Here is a 20196-nt window from a genome sequence, read left to right on the forward strand (position 1 = left end):
TTAATTTTCTTTAACTATTAACTTTCTTCTTTTCAAAACAACAGTCTACAATAAAAGACTGATAAACAGGAAAGCATCCACAATTTAAGAAATATTTATAATCTAAAATTATATATTAGTTATGATATATAATCATCAAAGTATGAGTCCCTTAACAAGGTTTTCTTTCCTTTTTTTAAAAGCAAAGTTTATATTTCTTTTGACTCTTCATTTAATGTTTTTAACCACCAGTATTAATTTTATTAGATACATTCAGACAATATCTTTGACTTATTAAATAAAATGGGCCTTCATATCAAAATATTCCTTTATTAAAAAACCCCCCAATATGATATGATATATATTCACCAAACAGACTTTCTTTTCTTTTTGACCAACAGATTGGAGGTTAAAGGCAAAGCTTATATTTCTTTTGACCCTTCATTTAATGTTTTTAACCACCAGTATTACTTTTATTAGATACATTCAGACAATATTTTTGACTAATTGAATAATCTTGGTCTCCATATCAAAATATTCCTTTATTTTTTAAATATATTTTAAGCTGTTAAGTGTACTAATTATGAGCAAGAGCAACTAGGTTTTACTTCAGTAGAGCCAAAATAAATAAATAAATAAAATAAAATAAAATAAAATAAAATAAAATTAAATTAAATTAAATTAAATTAAATTAAATTAATAAAATTAAATTAAATTAAATTAAATTAAATTAAATTAAATTAAATTAGAATAAAATAGTAGTCATTATTTAGGGTAGAGTAAACTTTGTTTTCCCCTTCATAAGAAATAATAATAATATGTATAGTCCTATGATACATAGCAAATCAATAAAAAAAATCCCAAGTACTCCATGAAATAAAAAAAAGAACTAGATAAGTGGGTTCCCAGAAGAAATCATTGTTGCTTCGTATTTTAAAGAAAATTTTATTTTAAAGAAGAGTTTTTAACTTTTCAAAGGTCACTTAAGTATGGAATACATTTAAAAACTCTTATATAGACTTACTGAAGCCAGTTGAAGATAAATAAATGTATTTTAAAATAATATAAATGAATAAAATAAAATAACGTAAAATAAAATAAATGAATAATGAAAACTTGAACACATAAACAAATGATAAACATTGTCTACAGTTTTTCAAGTAGCTATTCATAAAAGTTTGCATCGTTGTTTTATTTAAAGAAGTGTATGCACAACATAGTTTCTGTAGTTCCACCTTAAAAAGTGTGGACGCCAGTAGCCAGTACAGGGGGATGGTCTCTTTCCCTCTCTCCCTCCCTCCAGTGGTCAAACTGTTAAGTAACGTAGCGTGTGTGTGTGTGTGTGTGTGTGTGTGTGTGTGTGTGTGTGTGTGGTTATAAAGTTGTTGAGGAATGGGTGAAATGAAAAGCGGTCCGTGCTGCAGGCTGATGATTCTCAGCCGGTGTTAATGTTTTGGAGCCGACGCCGGTTCACTGGCACTGGAAGGAGTTTGTCTCGGTTTCACCATCGGCTGTAACTTTAAATCTAGGTAAGACATTTTATTCTGTTTGTTTGCACTGTAGAGTAGGCTATGCTGGTGTGTTTACTGCCACAACTTGTTTTGCACAATGACAGCAGGCCTGTACAACCCACTTCATGATCTAGTTTTGCAGCAGAAGCTCATGGTGAATGTTGTGGTATGCTTATTTCTACTGAAGTGAATGTAAAGGTCACTGCAGCTCCTGTCAGCAATAACAAGAAGGACAGGTGACCAGTGCGCCCCACTGCAACAGCAGTTACAGGGAAAACACTTCTTCTATCCTAACAAATAGTTTCCATAAATACCTCATAGCTGCATGCCCCAAAATAGTCTGTATATATCTTAAAATAGTTTCTGTCTCAGCTTGATAAAACATGCTCTACAGGGACAAGTCCCAGCCTGCATTTTAAAGACTTCATGTCAAATTGCATTCATTGATAACTGATAGGCAGTACTATTAAATGCAGCGGGTTGTCAGGTTTTTCCTGATCCTTGAGTCAGGGGTTCAAATATTGAGCAACTCCTCAGACCACGACAAGAGTGGCAGATTATTGAAAGCGTCTTATGATGCAGCACTGAACCAAACCGAGTGCAGGTTTCACAGTGAGTGGTGAACAAAATCTAGGCGTGTTAACATTACAAACCTCTGTCTTTTGTAGTGGTGCAGCTGACTCAACACTTCAGTCACTGTTAGTAAGTTGTGGGTGTAAACAGCTGTGTTGCTGACCCTGAATCACAAAATGGGGAGTTTACGTTAGATGAAAGTGTCATGAATGACTCCCCAAACAGATCTGACCTCCATCAACTATCCAAGAAGCACCTTTAAACTTAGAGCTGGTGTTTCTTCACTGGGACATGCTCCAGATTTAACTGCACAAAGCGATACAGGTTCCAATCATATGTTTTAAACTTTGGTGATATGGTGGCCATTTTGCGTACATATGGATCCCAGGTTGTACTTGCAATTGTTATTTTTATCCCTCAGTATATGAGTCCAAATTAAAGTTGACAGTGTCCTGGCTTTACTGTCACAAACTTTTCCGTGTAGTTGTGAGATATGACGTTAGAGGGAAAACATGCAGACACCATGCTGGACCCTCTGTTCATCCTGGAGAGTGAGGAAGTGTACAGAAATCCCACTGAAGTGAAGATGAGTCAGATCGTGCTACCATGCCATGCCAATCACTGCGGAGAGCTGAGCGTTGGACAGCTACTGAAGTGGATGGACTCCACAGCCTGCTTGTCTGGTAGGAAAACTCCCAAAACAACGAACATCTAAATTCTTACTTTTAAACTCTCAGTAGTTCTTCTTACATCTCAGCTTCACAGCATGTATCTGATGATATCATTACTGCTCACATGGAGACCATGAAGCCTTAAACATGCTCATGCATCTGCAACTCTATCCCATCATGGCGAGTGATGTATTCTTGCAGAAACTGCTTTTGTATAGTGTCTGTCTAGTCTTCCGACCACTCAAACTGCTTTTACACTACATGTCACATTCACCCGTTCACACGCTGGTGGCCGAGGCTACCATACAAGGTGCCACCTGCTACTCAGTAACCATTCACACACTCTCACACACCAACTGAACTGCCACTGGGAGCAAACTGGGGTTCAGCATCTTGCCCAAGGATACTTTGACATGTGTACTGAAGGAGCCAGGGATCGAACTGCTGATTTTCAGATTAGCTGAGAACCCCCTCTACCTGTTATCCACAGCCGCTCTGGAAGCAGTGGACATACAGTGTAAGCTAAAAAATGTTTTTTTTGTCAGAGATTCCACTTCCAAGATTTGAATCCCAGGCTTCCAAAGTGGTGTGACATATCTGTACTGAGCTTTTAGGTAGATAAATAAGTGTATATGCGTGTGATGCATGCAACTCACTCACTCACTCAGCCTCTCCTTATCATGCTTTTTCTCTCTCTCTGTTTATCAGACCACAAATGAGCCAAGCATTAGCTAGCTAGCCACCCTACTATCCCTTCGCCTTGCTCTCTGCCACTGTGGACTGCTTCACTGGGAGAAGAGTGTGCGGGAGCTTGGAGACAGACCTTCAGTTTCAGCTGTAGCGGCTAGAATTTTGCCAGCGCCTAATGTGTCACTGCAGCAACAGAAAGTTTGTTATCTAGTGGGAAGTCGAGGCTGTCCGTAGAGTGGAAATTGTGGGTGTGACAGTGAGTTTAAGAGCAGTGTTTAAGAAGCTCTCTGCAGTCTGACAGTTGAGTCCCCCACTCTAGCTCTGAACGTTCAATCCAATACACACCAATGCAAACAAGTTTGAACGGGAAAGTTGAATACAAGCCAGAATGTATGAAAGATGATGAACATTTTAAAGTTTGAATGGAGTTTCTATGTGAATGTGTGAATGAGGAGAGAGGAGTTGAAAATGCTTGAGGAAACTTGAATTTGGGTCAAGTGAGCTAGGGTTTGCACCAGCTGGATTTAGGTTGCTGCATCCGCTGGCTGATTTGGGGTGTGTCTCTGAAGCTGCTGCCCACTCACATCCAGGCAAGGTAGTCTGTAGCGGCAGGAAGTGAGGCTGAAGACACGCTGTGATGGAGGCTACATAAAGACAGTTGTTGCCAATGCTGGAATAGGACCTTTCGCTGCAGGATTCTTCACTATTGATTCAGGCTTTCACCCAACAGACAAGCTCTTTCAAATGACCTGTGATAGACCAAAGTCCTCCCCATTTATTTGCAACATTACCTGAATTTATCCAGTAACATTAAAGCAATGGCTACAACAGCATAAATAATACAAAAGTATTTTGCTTATGGGCCACTGCTTTCATATTTAAATATATCTGTACACAAGCAATAGATAACACTGAGGTATTAACATACTCTGGTGCTCTACAGACATATTAAATGCATTTAAATTTACAGGGCTGTCGTCTTTCCGTGTGATTGATTATTTCTGTATGCCTTTATACATGCGCATATTTACAGCTCATGAGCTTTCACTTTGCCTGACTCGTAGATGCTTTGTGGCTTTGTGTAGCACTTAAATACCTGTGTAATCTTTTCTCTCCCAGCTGAGAGACATGCAGGTTGTTCCTGTATCACTGCATCTGTGGACGACATCCATTTTGAACACACCATAGGGTAAGGTATTACCTTAATGCTGCTCCAGGTGAACAATAAATGTCTCACCGGTCCGGCTTGTGTTGATACTACAATCACTGCTCTGTGTTGATAGTGAAAAGAAGTGTCTTTGTGTGTCTCCTCCAGGGTGGGAAAAGTAGTCAACATCATAGCAAAGGTCAACAGAGCCTTTACGTCCAGTATGGAGGTTGGTGGATGTTGTTTTTGATTTCAGCAGAGTGAAAGCTCACTTTATTTCAGAAAAATGAAAATGTGGTGACTCTGTTCATTTCAGGTGGGTATATTGGTGAACTGTGAGGACCTTTACACTGGCAAGCAGTGGAAGGTTTGTCATGCCTTTGCTACCTTTGTCGCCAGACGAACTGAAGCTGGGAAGGTGAGGGACAAGAACTGAAATATGGACACAAAGGCATTTTACCAAAGCTTGAGTTCGACATGCCCTGAGTTTATGTGAACTATGTGAACACAGGTACAGCTGAAGCAGGTGCTTCCTCGCACACAAACGGAGCAGATGGAGTACAGCCTGGCAGCAGAGCGGAGGAGGATGAGGCTCATCCATGCTGAGATCATTACAGACCTACTGAGCAGCAGCACAGCTCAACTGGGTACAGACTGTAGACAGAGGGCTTTATAACACAGCACCATGGCACACATGCTCCATTTAAAATCAGATTGATTAAAGCTCCTTGTTTACGCACTCTCTCCAGGAGAATGCCAGGAGTACCAGGACGCTGTGCCAGCTGAGCGGACACGAGTGGAGAGTGTGGAGCTGGTGCTACCGCCACATGCCAACCATCAAGTCAGTACATTCGGGGGCCAGATTATGGCCTGGATGGAGAATGTGGCTACAATTGCAGCAAGGTGTGTGTACCTAGTTTCCAGTTTTCCTCAGTTTAATTTGAATATGACTCAAACTAGTTTTAAAGGAATATTTTAACATTTTATTTCCAAATTGTCTTTGTCAGAAGCGTTCTCGCATACTTGAAATACTCAGTTTTGTTAAGGCGAGGGGTGGTGCTTTGGTTGAGTGTGCAGGAGGCAAGACATGATGCGGATGACACAGCGGTCACGTAGCCGCTTCGTAATTTGGTCATGAACAACAGTCTCTTGCCGTTCCTTCAATTTGTCTAACGATTTCGGCTTCGGCCCTTTCCGACAGAAGTTCCAGAATCTCGTCATCTCTCTAATTAGAGATCTTTGTAGCTGTCTTTATGTAAATGAACCTTTCTTTCTTCACTCTCAGATGTTTGTTGTCTTCAGTTTTGTGTGAGCTTCATGATAGAAACATCATCAACATGACCACCTGCTTGCTGTGAAGGATCCTGAAAATTACCTGCTGTATTCACACACTGGCTCAATCGGTCATTGCACAGATTTTGTACCAGGGAGGGAATTTGAGTTCTCACATATTGCTGGCCAAGAAATAGCCCCACATAAAAACTCCCCACAAAACCACAAATTGTAATTTGTACACCTTCGCATTAGAACAAGTGAGATAAAACATGGTAATCAGTGAGCTCTAGAGATGCTGGTAGGTGGGTTTTGTTCCTTCGGACTGAGCCAGACTAGCTGTTTCCAGTTTTTATGTTAAGGTAACTGGCTACTGCCTGTTGCTTCATTTTTATTCATTTTTAATGATAATCTAACTCTCAGCGTTTTGTAATGAGACCAATGTTTCTCTCTCTCTCTTTATTTTTTCATATCTTGATCTAGTCGCTTGTGTAACGCTCACCCAACCTTGAGGAGCATTGACATGTTCCATTTTCGTGGCCCGTCTCACATTGGTGACCGACTGGTACTGAAAGCCATTGTGAACAATGCCTTTAAGCACAGGTGAGTCTGCACATAAAGAAGCATCTTATCTAATCAAGCTTTGCAGTTTGAACACATTCAGTCTAAGAGTGTTTTAACTGGAGGTCTGTGTGTTTGCACTTCTTTTTGTGAACCCACGCCGCTCCATACAGCATGGAGGTGGGAGTGTGTGCTGAGGCCTACCAGGGTGGAGAACCTCTGCGCCATATAAATAGTGCTTTTATGACCTTTGAGGTGCTGGATGGTGACAGGAAGCCGTGCACGCTGCCACGACTACGACCTGAGCCTGTGGTGAGTTTTCTTAGTTTCATAGCAGCCTAAAATGTACAGTAACGTCTAGAGCCAAAAAAAAGTTAAAAAAAATGAGCATCCTTATATGAGGACTTCAACATTAGGTTTTCATATGTTTTACAGGATGGGAAAAGACGATATCAAGAGGCTATTGCCAGGAAGAAGATTCGCCTTGATAGGTTACTATCTCCCCTTAAACCATCAGGTTTTGCACTTTGTACAGCCTACTGATATATCAGAGGGCTTGGTTTGCATGGGTCATTGCAGATGTGTTTATTGCTGTCAGTGTAAAAGCTGCTGCGTATGCAAAAAACACATTTTCTCCCAAAGAAATTACAACATGCCAGATTAAAAATTTGTATTCATTGCATTAGGAAAAGTGTGGATCATAAAACATAAACAAATACTTTAAAAAACAACAGTTATAGTGCCTGAATGTAATATAAAGCACTGAAAGTAAGAGAGACAGTGACAGTAATACAGTCATCATTTCTCAGTTTGTCCAATGTTGTGCTACATAATCCATTGTTTACAGTACTCTGCAGCAGCACATGACTTGGCAGGGCAGCATATCACAGTTGAGCAGACTTTGGTGTGGAGTCTATCAGGCATAATAAGTTCATTGTTCAACAGAAAAATATCCAGCCTCCAGCAAAATCTGTATTCCACTATTTAATAACCGAATGTGTTGACTCACAGCTATAACAGAAAGGTTTATATTCTGATCAGGTTCTCACATCTTCCTTTTGTCCCTGAATGTAAATCACTGTGCCCTACATGTTTACAGGAAATACATTATCTCCTGCAAGCAAACTGAAGTGCCTGTGTCTGTGCCCTGGGATCCAAGTAACCAGGTATTGCAATTTCAGGGAAACAGAGGCTCACATGCTTCGCGAGGCTTATTATATATTGCCACTGTTTTCAGACAGTCCCTTGTTTTTTAGATGTACCTGAGCTACAATAACGTGTCGGCACTGAAACTAATGGATACCAGAAACAACTGGGTATTAACTACTGAGAAAAACAAGGTCAGTATTGTTTGTGTTATCATCCAGGATATAGCTTGTTAAATAGTTACAGCTGTTGTGAATCCACCCGTGCATTCTGATCTGTATTATTCTGGATGAGCTGAGGTTACAGGCTTGAGGTCACAGAGGCTGTCCTGGAGGTAGGACCATGCTGCTTTCATTAAATTGCAGAATATTGCAGAATAAGTCCGAAAACTTTGTCTAAAGCTGAAACTTTAAACATACCTCTGCTCCCTGCTCTCCAAAAGTCATTTTCAGAGATATGGAGAATAAGATCTGGATATAGTCACCCTCAAAATACATATAATTACCATATTTTAATCTCTCATGCACCCACCAGCTAATGTGGCAGTTTGACAGCAGTCAAACTCCAAGTGTACACGTTAGAATAACTGGAGCGAATCCTATTTATAGACATAGAGCCCACCTCCTCTTTGTGGATGTGCTCCATTCTTAGGTCAGACTGTACACACTGGAGGAAAACCACATGCTGTGTTTCAAGGTGGAGATGCACGTCAGCGTACCGGCAGAGCAGACGTTCCACCTACTGTCAGACCTGACGAGGAGGAAGGAGTGGGACCGGCACTATGAGTCAGTATGAGTAGCTTCATCTGGTGCACCAGGCTAACAGTTAACTCAACAGCAGAGTAACCTGTTATATAGTGTTTTTAAATCAAATCATATCAAGTTTATTTATAGAGCACATTTAAAAACAACAGTTGACACACAAATATAAAACAGAGTAATACCAGTAAGGACAATTACACACGTAAAAAGATTATAAAATACTGAAATATTGAAACCACTACAAATAACCAAAGGCCATTGAAAACTTGTACATTGTAAGATTTGTCTTAAAAGTGTCAATGGAGGGGGAGCATTTGAAGGTTATTCCAGAGCTGTGGAGCAGCTACCACAAAGGCACGATCTCCCTGACTCACCAGCCTTGATCGCAGGACAGTTAAAAGACATTATTCTGAGGATCTAAGAGGTCGGGAGGTGGAGTAGGGGCAGAGAAGTTGATCAATATACTGAGTTATCAGCCTGTATGGCCTTAAAAACAAATAAAAGAACTTTAAAATCAATCCTGTATTTGGTAGGTAGCCAGTGCAGGGATGCCATCACTAGTGTAATGCTGTCTCTTTTTCTTGCTGTCAACAAATCACTTAAAAATACTAAAATCAAGGCCCTCTGATTTCCACGGAAGATGTAAATATTTAAAAATGGGTCACAAATATACAGTTTAATTAAAAAAAAAAAAAAAAAAGTTGCGTAATTTCCTAAAACAGCAGGGCACTGTAGAATTTAGCAGGCCAGTGTTTCTAGGGGTCTATTTTCAGCTGCGAATTAATATATATTTACAGCTGGACCATGTATGTGGAGTAGTCTCAGAAGAAACTACACTGCCTGTCAGTGCCTGCCATAGTAATGAAGGGGGTTGTCACCCAGTGCAACAGTGTGGTTCACTGCTCGTAACTAGTACAGTGCACATTTGGAACAGGCCTATTGCTTGTCCCGTGGTACTGCTGCTTGCAGCTCTCTCGAGAACTGCTCATACAAACAACTTCACACTTGACACTGTGCTTCTTTGGTCCTGAGCAACACACTTGGGGCCCAAACAGCTATAAATTTACTATCCATCCATTTTCATCCGCTTATCTGGGGCTGGTCACGGGGGCAGTAGGCCGAGCAAAGCACCCCAGACGTTCCTCTCCCCAGCAATGCTTTCCAGCTCCTCCTGGGGGACTTTAAGGTGTTCCCAAGCCAGATAAGATATGTAACCCCTCCAGTGTGTTCTGGGTCTGCCCCGGGGCCTCCTACCAGTGGGACGTGCCCGTAACACCTCTAACAGGAGGCACCCAGGAGGCATGCTAATCAGGTGCCTGAACCACCTCAGCTGACCCCTGTTGTTGCGAAGGAGCAGCGGCTCTACTCCGAGCTCCCCAGAGATTAGAGAAATTTATCATGATTCTAAGATATTGAAAATATTGAATTATGTTGCAATTCTAACTTAATGTACCCCAAAATAACATACATGACTTACTTAGTGTGTGTGCTACATTTACCTGACAAAGATGTGATGCTGGTAATGTTACAGAATCAGATTTTACTCACAAATTATAACAGTTCAAATATGATGCCTTATTATTCATTAGACTATTCAGCCTTATATTAGAATCATCCACCTTGCTCCACCTTGAACAGACATTAACTAAATTTAATTTCATTTAGTTTATTTATAAGGACAACGCACATTAATCAACATTTCTGTAAAGGTGCCAGTGTTAGCCAGCTGGCTAATTTTCAACTGCAGCCCTTTGGCAGGATGTGTTGAAACCAATAAAATGATAAAATTCACAGGACATAGACAGAATAAAGACATAAAGACAGCATTAACTGCAGCAATCAGAAACTGGGATTGGGGGACTGGAAGGAGGGTGCCAAGCTTCCACTACGGCACCGTCCTACCACTGTGTGTGTTGGGACTGCGTTACCAGTGGTAATCGCCATATGAGGACAGTGCAGAGCAGTGGCGATTAGCTAGCCAGTGGGACACACACAGGGACTATCACATGCAAAAACAGAGCAGCTCGGATCACAACACAGAGTGAGCGTAACTTGCATTTCATCAAATGCTCATTACTTTGTGGCCACTGCAGGGACTGCGAGATGATCAACCAAGCGGATGAAGAAGACACCCTTTATTGGATCGCCACACCGTCTGTCAGCAAAGGGGGCAAAGGCCAGGACTTTATCTTGCTGGCATCCAGGAGGAAGCCATGTGATGCCAGGTGTTGTAACATACCTCATAATAAACACTTACCCTGCTAATGTCATTTCATTTTGATTTCCTTTTTCATCCTATATTTTATATGCACCCAGTTATTGCATTACTGCCTGCCGCTTGCTCTCTCATAAAGTCTCATGATGGTATCCTTCTTTGTCCCTCTCAGGGACCCATATCTGATCGCTCTGCGCTCTGTCACTTTGCCTACTCACCCTCCCACTGAGGACTACACCAGGGGAGAGGTGCTCTGCGCTGGCTTCACAATCTGGGAAGAGTCCAGCACTGTCACCAAGGTTGGCCAAATGAGAAGGGCACGCAGTTCAGCACGCCACGCTGGCTATGAGCACATTACTGCATCCACTAACCACTCATAACTGCAAGTGAATCCAAGATATAGTGGTTTACTGCACCACATGTGACCCGATGTGTTTTGTTTCAGATCACCTACTACAACCAGGCCACACCGGGCGTCCTCCCCTACATCTCCACAGACATCGCTGGCCTCTCCTCCAGCTTTTCCAGCACCTTTTCCGCCTGCAGTCACTTCCTGGAGGCCAACAAGCACAGCCTGGCTGCTCTGCCGCCGTCTGTGCTGTGACACAACATGGATTCCCTACGAGGGGAGCAGTGGGAAGGAGCAGGATCATCTCACTGTCTTCATCCCATTTCACCTCTGCTGTGGAGGTGCTGTGCTCTTGTTATAGCAAGATTAATAGGTATGAAGCAAGTGTGCACAATGTCTCTGAATCTCTGAGATTTTAAGCCTTTTTAAATTTTATTAGAGCTAATATATATTTGGACGGACTTTCTGAGCTTTACAAACTTACAGATCAATAAAACGTTTTTTTGTGTATTGAACAGAATCTCAGCAATCTGTTACTTGAGACAGCCATGTTTTTAATGGTACTGCCAGTTTTTTTTGTCTAAGCTGAGACGTTTCAATCAGCCTCTTTTGTTATAGTTTGTTTTCTACCTCCTAAATGAAGTATTAATCTATTTGATTAAGACTTTAAATATGAGTACGCCAAGATGTACATTTAGTGTGTAATGATGCTGTTTTATTTTGACAATGTATAGTTTTAGAGAACAACTCTTGCACTTGCACTGATTGTATGATATGTTGACATTTTATGGCCAAGAATCTCACATGTCAAGCTGTCTTGATTTTAACTGAAACAATAAACACAATAGAAAAGTGGATTATGCTCATACGAGCTGTTGTGTTGGTGTTCAACTCGCTCACCCTGCATTCCTGCCATTCCTTAACCATTTTTTATGAAGAAAAAAAGAAAGAAAAACACAGCTTGCAGCTGTATCCCACTGTATCTTGGGATTTTTGTGTGGTAATAGGTGCACAGACCGGCGGAGGAGCTCAGTGGAGTCTAAATGAAACAGAAAGCCTTTGCTGACTGCCTCTGACTGGGGTTTAAAGGAGTCCGTGGCTCTGCTTGCTTTCCAGGTATTGTGTTTGTTCCATGATCATCCTGTTATGATCAGACTACTTCCCCGACTGCAAAACAGGGAAGAGTACAAGCACAAGCAAATGCATCTGTAATGAAACGTTTTATGTCAGTGTACTGTGAAATTTCTGGTAAAATGATGAAATACTGTTGAGCAGTTCAGTAATGCTGGGAAATGAATCAGTCCAAAGCGTCCCTGGATGAGTTCTTTATGTGTGTCAGCCTGCAGCTTGACGCTCGCAGCCAGTTCACACCTCTCTGCAGGTCACTGAACAGTGTCTGATCGGATGTGTGCTATTCTTGTGAAAGGCCTCGGTCAGTGAGGCAAGCTGCCCCCCCTGAGGGCCGTCGTCAGTGCCCACTCCCAAGCCGTCCTCCTTGTCCTTTGTTTCAGAAATGCACCTGCTCATCCCTGCTGGCTCTTAACACTTTCAGAGCAGCCTCCATCTGAGCGTGCTCCATCTGCCTCTGCCACAGTGCTTCCTCTCTGTCGCTCATGATGCTTTAGCTTCATAGACTGGTTTACTAAGTCCTTTTGCTCATGTTTGCCTGCAACATGTCGGCTGTCACCTGGGAGGCAGGCCTTGCCAACAGCGCCAGGATAACGTGGTTGAAGGTTTGCTCTCAGTGCACCAGAATTATATGACCTGTTACAAAAAAGTATTCAACAAAAGAAGACAAGTATTGGTGGATTGTTTTTTCCATCCTTTTTTAAAATCTATTTTAATATATTTTGCTCATGCTTGTTAAAACCCACAGCTGATTACAGAGTATGTTGCATGTTATATTGCATGTTACTAGTTATACAAGAAAGGTATACAGAAGCACGCACATCCAGACGCTGAACACTAGGTGCTGGACAGGACTTTGCTCACATGAGCATAAATTAAATTAAATTGGGTGGTAATTAAATATAATATACGTTCATGGGAATACAGTCTAGTGCGTGAGGAAAAGAAACTAGTTAGTCATGTCCCATCAGTGTGGAAAGAACCGACTCAAAAAGTTAAATATATCCTAAATTGCTGTATTGTCTGACTTCTTGTCTGATTGTGTGTAATTATATCAGTGTCTCACTTTCCTTTTTAGTAACACAGGGATGTCAGAGGGTTTTTGACAGACAACCAGTCCCACATGTTGTTGTCATGAAGATTTAGGACCCCTGGCACCTGCTTTTCTTACAACACAACACCTGGAGTGTGGCTTATGTCAAAGAGAATACATTTTATAACAATATGCAAATGCCAAGCCTCAGGTTGTGTCAGAGCATCTGTTGCCATAATGACATAGTGGCAATGACAAATTCAACTTCTTAATAATACTTAATTTGTATCATAAGAAAGTGCACTTCCTAATAATTGCATTTGTCATCAGTGGATTAGTTGATGTATACAGCAGACAACTGGCCACGTTCAGAAAAATATATTACATTAAAATCGTGTCATTCTTATTGTGCCTGGTAATTTGAGGGGTTAAAGGACACAAGGAGGAGTTTACATTCAACAATTAAACACAACTAAGACTTAATGGGTTTTAAAGGCTGTTTAGACTCAATATGTCTAAATTAGACTAGGTTAAAGATAAGGGGGAAAAGCCCATAATAAATAGAATTAAATCTATTTTAAATTACAGAACTGCGGCTGTTAACCGTTTTGTTGACCGACTGGACAGTTTGAGTACTACTTTTTTGAAAAGGTCGAGGTTCTGTAGTCCTGATTTCTGGAATCTGAATATTTTCTGGTTGCTCAATCCTCTGTGATAGTGGCCAAGATTTAATATTTTTTGGTATTTTCTGACATTTAGTGGATTGATCGGCTGAATAATCCTCAGGAAGCATATCAACAGGACTGATGAACAAAGAAGGTAATCTTGGGCTGCAGCCCTCTGTGTTTTGTTTTTGTTTCGTTTAGTGTTTTGTTCTGTTTTAATGCAGCAAATTCTCAGCATACATTGAATGTAAATGGCCGTATTTCATGCTGGTAAAAAAAAAATTACAGAACTGCACAATTTCAACCTGAGCAGGTAAAAATAACACTAGAATATTTATATATCCTGACAGCGTGGAGAGATCCCTTTCATCACTTGAAAAGATTACATTTACAATATCAATACTGCACCATTAAATTAACAAAGAAAATGAAAAAAAAAATGGAGTAGGAATTTTGCTTTGGTGGTTTCGTTTCTTATCTTATTTCTTCGGTCAAGTGATTTTTTTTTTCTTTATGGAACACATGGCACAATAATACAGACAAAACACTATAAAATAATTTCAGTACAGATTTGCACCAGAAGTCTATTTCAATATTAATATGAATACGTGGACTGGTGGCTGGAGAGGTGCCAGTTCACCTCCTGGGCACTGCCGAGGTGCCCTTGAGCAAGGCACCGAACCCCCCAACCGCTCAGGGCGCCTCACCAAGGGCAGCCCCCTCACTCTGACATCTCTCCACTTTGTGCATGTATAGGTCCTGTTTGTGCATGTGTGTGTCTTTCAGACCTGTGTGTAATTGACAAGCAAGAGTGAAAACACTGAATTCCCCCTCAGGGGGATTAATAAAGTAATAAAGTAAATATTATGTATGTAAAAAAAAAGAAAAAAAAAGATAAAAATAAATAAATATAATAATAAATAAAATAAAAACAAAAACATAATTAAATTAAATTAAATTAAAATTAAATTAAATAAAACATTAAATTACAGAAAAACATAAATAATAAAAATAGGTGGAATTAAATAATAAAGTAACTCTCAAAACAGATTCTTTCCTACAGAAAAAATATTTATTTCCTTTTTGTGAATTGGAAGAAAGCTCCACTGATTCACTATTACAGGGTGAAAAGAGTCCACCTCAAGATTATTAACAGCATATATTCTTACAACTTCTGTGGCCAAATTACTTATATGATGTTAAGATTATGTATTTTTAAAAGAAAGGGAAACTACTCATCCTTTTAAAGAATATGACACTGTAAAAGACTTTTGGGATGATTAAGCCCAATTTAGTTTTAATTAAACTGACATAATATCATAATGTTTCTATTAAAATGCTTTAAAACGTTAATTATTGTTCATCATTCTAAAACCTGGCTCTGCAGTTCAACCCCCACCACGTGCTCCTGTCACTCCCCGCCTACGTTGTAAACACAACTAATCACGTGACGGAACCCGGAAGTGAGAGACGGTTTGAAAGAGTAGGGTTTGCAGCTTCTAACTTGTATAGTGAGCATATTTAATCGACAGTATGAGTCAGGAATATATGATAAAGCTACAAACTGCAACGAGAGAAAAGCTGAGAAGATTTAACTCCCTGCGCGGTGAGTTTTATATCTGAACTCATGTTTCCTCCTCCTGTGTGCAGCCTGCTTCTTATCCTTCATCTGAAGTGTCATAACCTGCTGCTGTTTCTTTACCTGAAGCTCGAGAGGTGCAGCCCGGTGAGTTTTGGGACGTGGTGGTTGTGACCGCGGTGGATGTGAGTCAGAAAGAAGCGTATGAGCTGCAGATCAGAGGCAAAGTTGACCGGAAGGAGCTTCCCCTCGGAGTTCACTACAAGGTCCTCTCAGATCCGCCCGGACCTAAAATAGGTGAGTGAGTCAGACAGTATGCACTCTCCAGTTTCATTTCACTGCCCTCTGTTTGCTGTTGAGGGGGATCAACAAGGCAAGGCATTATTATTATTATTACTAATATGACTGTGTTTACAAGGGAACGGTGGCTCCACTCTACACGCGCTGCAGCAGCTGAGTGACATCTATGAGAAGACTCTGAGCAGGCTGAGAGTCATCCTCATCCATGCAGGTTTGACATCACTTCTGTGGCCTGTTGTTATTGTTATTAAATAAAATACAAGAAAATAATGTGTTCCACCGCTTTTCGCCCAACAAACGCTGGAGAGTTGTAATTACTTTCATTATTAATTAATTTGCCAAATACTCTCTTGATTAATCGATTAACTGTTCGCTCTATAGAATGTCAGAAAATATTTTCTTTTAAAAATGCCCATTACAATTTTCCAGAGCGTGACTGTTCACTGTCACGCTGCCCCCCCACACACACTTGGCATACCACACATGTATTTATATTTTACATACTTTAAACACCAAGCATTGTGCACATATTTTTATATTTTTACAGACTTTACACACCCAGCATAGTGTACATATTTTTACAGTTATTGTAACGTGAAAATCTTTACACACTTAGTATAATGCACATATTTTTATAGTTTTACCTACTTTACACACTAGGGATAAACATTGTAGCATACCGCACATATTTTTATATTTTTACATAACATTAGTGTTGCAGCAATATACTGGTTTCAAGGTATACCGGGATATAGAAGTTGACAGTTATCTTATCGTGTAGATTTGCTCATCTGTCATGTTCTCCTCTTTATTTTAGTTATTTTCAAAGGGGAGACATTTTACACATATTTCCATTAGTAAATGATTTCAAGTTTCAATTATAGTAATAAAACGTTTGCTTAAGCAAAAATAACCCCTCTATAATATAATTTATGTAATACCGCAAAAATATTTACAGAGACGGTTCTTGTACCGTAAAAACCTCATACTGTTGCAACCCTACTTTACACACTTAGCGTAATGCACATTTTTTTTTATACATTTTTAAATACTTTACATACTACTGTTTAATTCACACATATTTTTTTTGTATTTTTAAATGCTTCTTATTTTCATATTTCTTATTCCTACTCAGAATTCTGTATGCTACTGTATATATTGGAGAGACTCACAGTTCCCTCCTGGAGATCAGTAAAGTATTTCTCGTTTTTTTAAGAGATTGAATTTACAATAATAAAGGCCTAAAATCAAGCAACCAGAACTTTGCCTGAAAAATAGCTGAAATGATAAATTGATTAATCAAAAACTATGCTCTATGAATTTATGTAATTATTTCAGCTCTACAGGTACATGCTATGATGACCTCCATCTCACTTCAGTACAGATAAGGGACTGCAGAAAAATATGGATGAGTCACATGCGTATATATTGTACTATTAAAGTACTGCTCTATAAAATGAGAAAAATTTAAAGCTGTTAACGCCCATGATTTCTTAAAGCCAATTGCAAAAGTCAGACACCAGACAGTATCACTCCCTTGATCCCATGATGTCATGACCTGCCCTTTAAACTTCATCCCTGCAGAGTCACCCCACACTCCCTACAAGCTTCATGCTTACTCAAGTAAACTATGTCCCTTCACTTCCTCTTACAGCAGGGGGTCATTATTACATAATTTAAAACAAAAAAAGAAAAATCCCAAAAAAAGACTCATACATCAAAAAGTGTTTTGTTTGTCCGTTCTGGGCTACTGTAGAAACATGGCAGTGCAACATGGCAGACTGCATGGACGAAGATCTGCTCCATATGTAGATATAAATGGCTCATTGTGAGGAAAAGAAAACACAATTTTCAGGTTATTATACACTAAAGAAAACATACTTACTTATTACTTACTGAATACTTATTCATTTTTATTGCATTTCCACCAACATATCCCCCTAAATCCTACACACTGGACCTTTAAAGGATTGATTGCGTATGTTCAGACATTTTAGATTCTGTGTGTGTTGTGTGATGTTTCCCACTTCTCATCCATCCAGGAGGCTTGAGTCAGCGTCTGCCCAGCGCCAGCGCCCTGGGGAAGATCTTCACCGCCGTGCCGCTGGGCGACCCTCTCTACCAGATGCTGGAGCTCAAACTGGCCTTGTACGTGGATTTCCCGTCGCAGATGAAGCCTGGCGTACTGGTGACCTGTGCAGACGACATAGAGCTCTACAGTACTGCAGAGCATGAGAGTGTTACGTTTGACAAACCTGGCTTCACAGCTTTAGCCCACCCCTCCCCGCTGTCTATTGGGACGACCCACGGAGTGTTTGTGTTGGATTCAAAAGAAAAGTCTCCCTCCTCTGAAATGGAGAACACTTCCTGCCTACGCTTCCTGCACAAGCCGAGCATCAGTGAGATGCGAGGCAGAGGAGCTGTGTGTAAAAGGCAGAGTGGTTGTTTTTCTCTTTCTGACACTGAGTTTGTCTACACGGACAGCACCTATTATATCGACTTTGATACTGCAAAGTCTCTTCTTAAACTGCTGAAGGAGTTGGGGCCTTTGGACTGCGAGGTAGACGCATACGGGGACTTCCTCCAGGCACTGGGCCCTAAAGCTACGATCGATTACACCAGCAACACTGCGAATGTCACCAAAGAGGAGAGCAATCTGGTGGAAATCCGCCAAAAGATCTTCCATCACCTAAAAGGAACTCCTTTGAATGTTATTCTCCTGAACAACTCTAAGTTTTATCACATTGGCACCACATCAGAGTACCTCTTTCACCTCACTGAGGACGTGACGCTGAGGAGTGAGCTTGGCCTCCTGTCATCTGCCTTCAGCGTCCACATGAATGAAAACTCCTCAGGATGCTGTGTCATGTACAGCGTCCTCAATCCTAGTTGCTCTGTGGGAGCTGGATCAGTGGTGGAGTACTCTAGACTGGGAGCAGGAGCTTCTGTAGGTTGTGGCTCCATCGTCAGCAGCTGCTGGGTCAGTGCAGGCCTCTCGGTGCCTGATGGAGTCTTCATGCATTCACTGTGTGTGAATCACAAACACCAAACCAGGTTTGTAACCGTTGTTTTTGGGATCAATGACAACTTAAAGCGCAGCGTTGAATCCCCTGCGTACATGGAAGAGCTGACGCTTTTTGGTTTGAGCCTGGCTGAGTGTCTGTCCCACTGGGGGCTGAAAAATGAAGTCCTGAGGTTCTCCGGTGATGCGTCCAGCTGTAGTTTGTGGAACGCTTGTTCGTTTCCTATTTGCTCCGATCTACAAAGCTCGTTCTCCATGTCTCTGGAGATGCTGCAGGCTGCACTGAGTGGCTCTACGTTCACTTTACCCAAAGACACAAAGCTGATGTCTATGCAAGAGGCCCTACAGTGTAAGAACCTGGAGGAGATGTTGAAGTTCAGGAAGGGACTATATGAAGACATCACACAGAAGAGACCCAACAACTGAGATTATGTGTCACCTTAAGTACGAGATAACATTGATTTTTCCTTGAATAATTGATGTGTGATCATTCAAAGATCAAATAATGTCAGGACCAGGGGCGGATTGTCAGACAATGGGTGCCTTGGCACAGATATGCAAAAGCCCCGCCTTCATAGGGGCAAGATGCAAAGACCTCATTTTGTGTAACTGTTTCGCATCTCTTTGTAGTTGTAAAGCATCTTTGTGGCTTTGTGTCTCTTTATTGTCATTTTGTTTTTTTGCCCCTTTTGTAGTTACTGTAAAACTTTTACTAGCCTGGTGCTACACATTTTGACAAATAAAGGCCTGTCTCAATTAGACATCTGATCTGGTTGCCAAGCATTCATTCATTTTCTGTCACCGCTTATCCTGTTGGGGGTCGCGGGGGGGCTGGAGCCTATCCCAGCTGACATTGGGCGAGAGGCGGGGTGCACCCTAGACAAGTCACCAGACTATCACAGGGCTGACACATAGAGACAGACAACCATTCACAGTCACACTCACACCTACGGGCAATTTAGAGTCACCAATTAACCTGCATGTCTTTGGACTGCGGAGGAAGCTGGAGTACCCGGAGAAAACCCACGCTGACACAGGGGGAACATGCAAATTACATACCAGAAAACCTCATGCTGTGAGGCGACAAACTGTGAGGCTGGTGAAGCTAACCACTGCTCCACCGTGCCGCCTTGATCGCCAACTAGTTCATCTTTATTGTTCTTTGGATATATAAAACAGGTTGTTGGCTACTCACTTAAGCTATTCCTGGTCAGTACATGGCAATTTGAGTGACATATTGCAGTTGAGGACGAGGGGGCTCCCCTTACACTTTAGGCCCCTGGGTCTGTGCCCAGAAGGTCCATGATCAGGACTATGAGTTTTTGTCATTTGATTTATTGTGGTATAACATTTCATTAAGCTCATCCTTGATTTTTTAAAAGTTCTGTAAGTTTTTTAATTGTAAATAAAACATTTTGGTGTCTTTTTACAGCACTGCTCTACATAGACGTGTCCATTGTGTTATTACAGTGCGAGACAAAAGGCACTTTTGCGTATCTTAATAGGCCTTTTTCACAGCAGACATTTTGGTCAGATGTAACCAACCAATAACATTATTCATCGCCACATTACAGTGATTGGATTGGAGTTAATG

General features: G+C 40.9%; 2 protein-coding genes across 3 annotated transcripts in view; both read left to right on the plus strand.

The window, feature by feature from the left end:
• acot11b (acyl-CoA thioesterase 11b) overlaps window positions 1-11730 on the plus strand; it is a 12000-nt gene extending 270 nt beyond the window's left edge. The window contains exons 2-17 of one of the 2 annotated variants that reach the window (XM_050055816.1): window positions 1362-1508; window positions 2548-2746; window positions 4544-4613; window positions 4740-4800; window positions 4888-4989; window positions 5083-5218; window positions 5321-5474; window positions 6327-6446; window positions 6578-6716; window positions 6840-6895; window positions 7504-7570; window positions 7661-7744; window positions 8202-8335; window positions 10405-10536; window positions 10699-10825; window positions 10972-11730. In XM_050055816.1, the coding sequence (XP_049911773.1) occupies window positions 2557-2746; window positions 4544-4613; window positions 4740-4800; window positions 4888-4989; window positions 5083-5218; window positions 5321-5474; window positions 6327-6446; window positions 6578-6716; window positions 6840-6895; window positions 7504-7570; window positions 7661-7744; window positions 8202-8335; window positions 10405-10536; window positions 10699-10825; window positions 10972-11130 (1731 nt within the window). In that variant the 5' untranslated portion in view covers window positions 1362-1508; window positions 2548-2556 and the 3' untranslated portion in view covers window positions 11131-11730. Of the gene's footprint in view, window positions 1-1300; window positions 1509-2547; window positions 2747-4543; window positions 4614-4739; window positions 4801-4887; window positions 4990-5082; window positions 5219-5320; window positions 5475-6326; window positions 6447-6577; window positions 6717-6839; window positions 6896-7503; window positions 7571-7660; window positions 7745-8201; window positions 8336-10404; window positions 10537-10698; window positions 10826-10971 lie in introns of those variants that run through there. The other variant, XM_050055815.1, reaches the window with a different exon arrangement.
• A 3414-nt stretch (window positions 11731-15144) lies between these two features.
• fpgt (fucose-1-phosphate guanylyltransferase) lies at window positions 15145-20026 on the plus strand. Its single transcript, XM_050055814.1, has 4 exons — window positions 15145-15307; window positions 15410-15577; window positions 15699-15791; window positions 17623-20026. Exons 1-4 carry the CDS (start codon window positions 15235-15237, stop codon window positions 19026-19028), a joined length of 1740 nt encoding a protein of 579 aa, XP_049911771.1. The 5' UTR covers window positions 15145-15234; the 3' UTR covers window positions 19029-20026.
• The last annotated feature ends 170 nt before the right edge of the window (window positions 20027-20196 follow it).

Source organism: Epinephelus moara, chromosome 10, assembly GCF_006386435.1.
Source record: "Epinephelus moara isolate mb chromosome 10, YSFRI_EMoa_1.0, whole genome shotgun sequence".
Lineage (NCBI taxonomy): Eukaryota > Metazoa > Chordata > Actinopteri > Perciformes > Serranidae > Epinephelus > Epinephelus moara.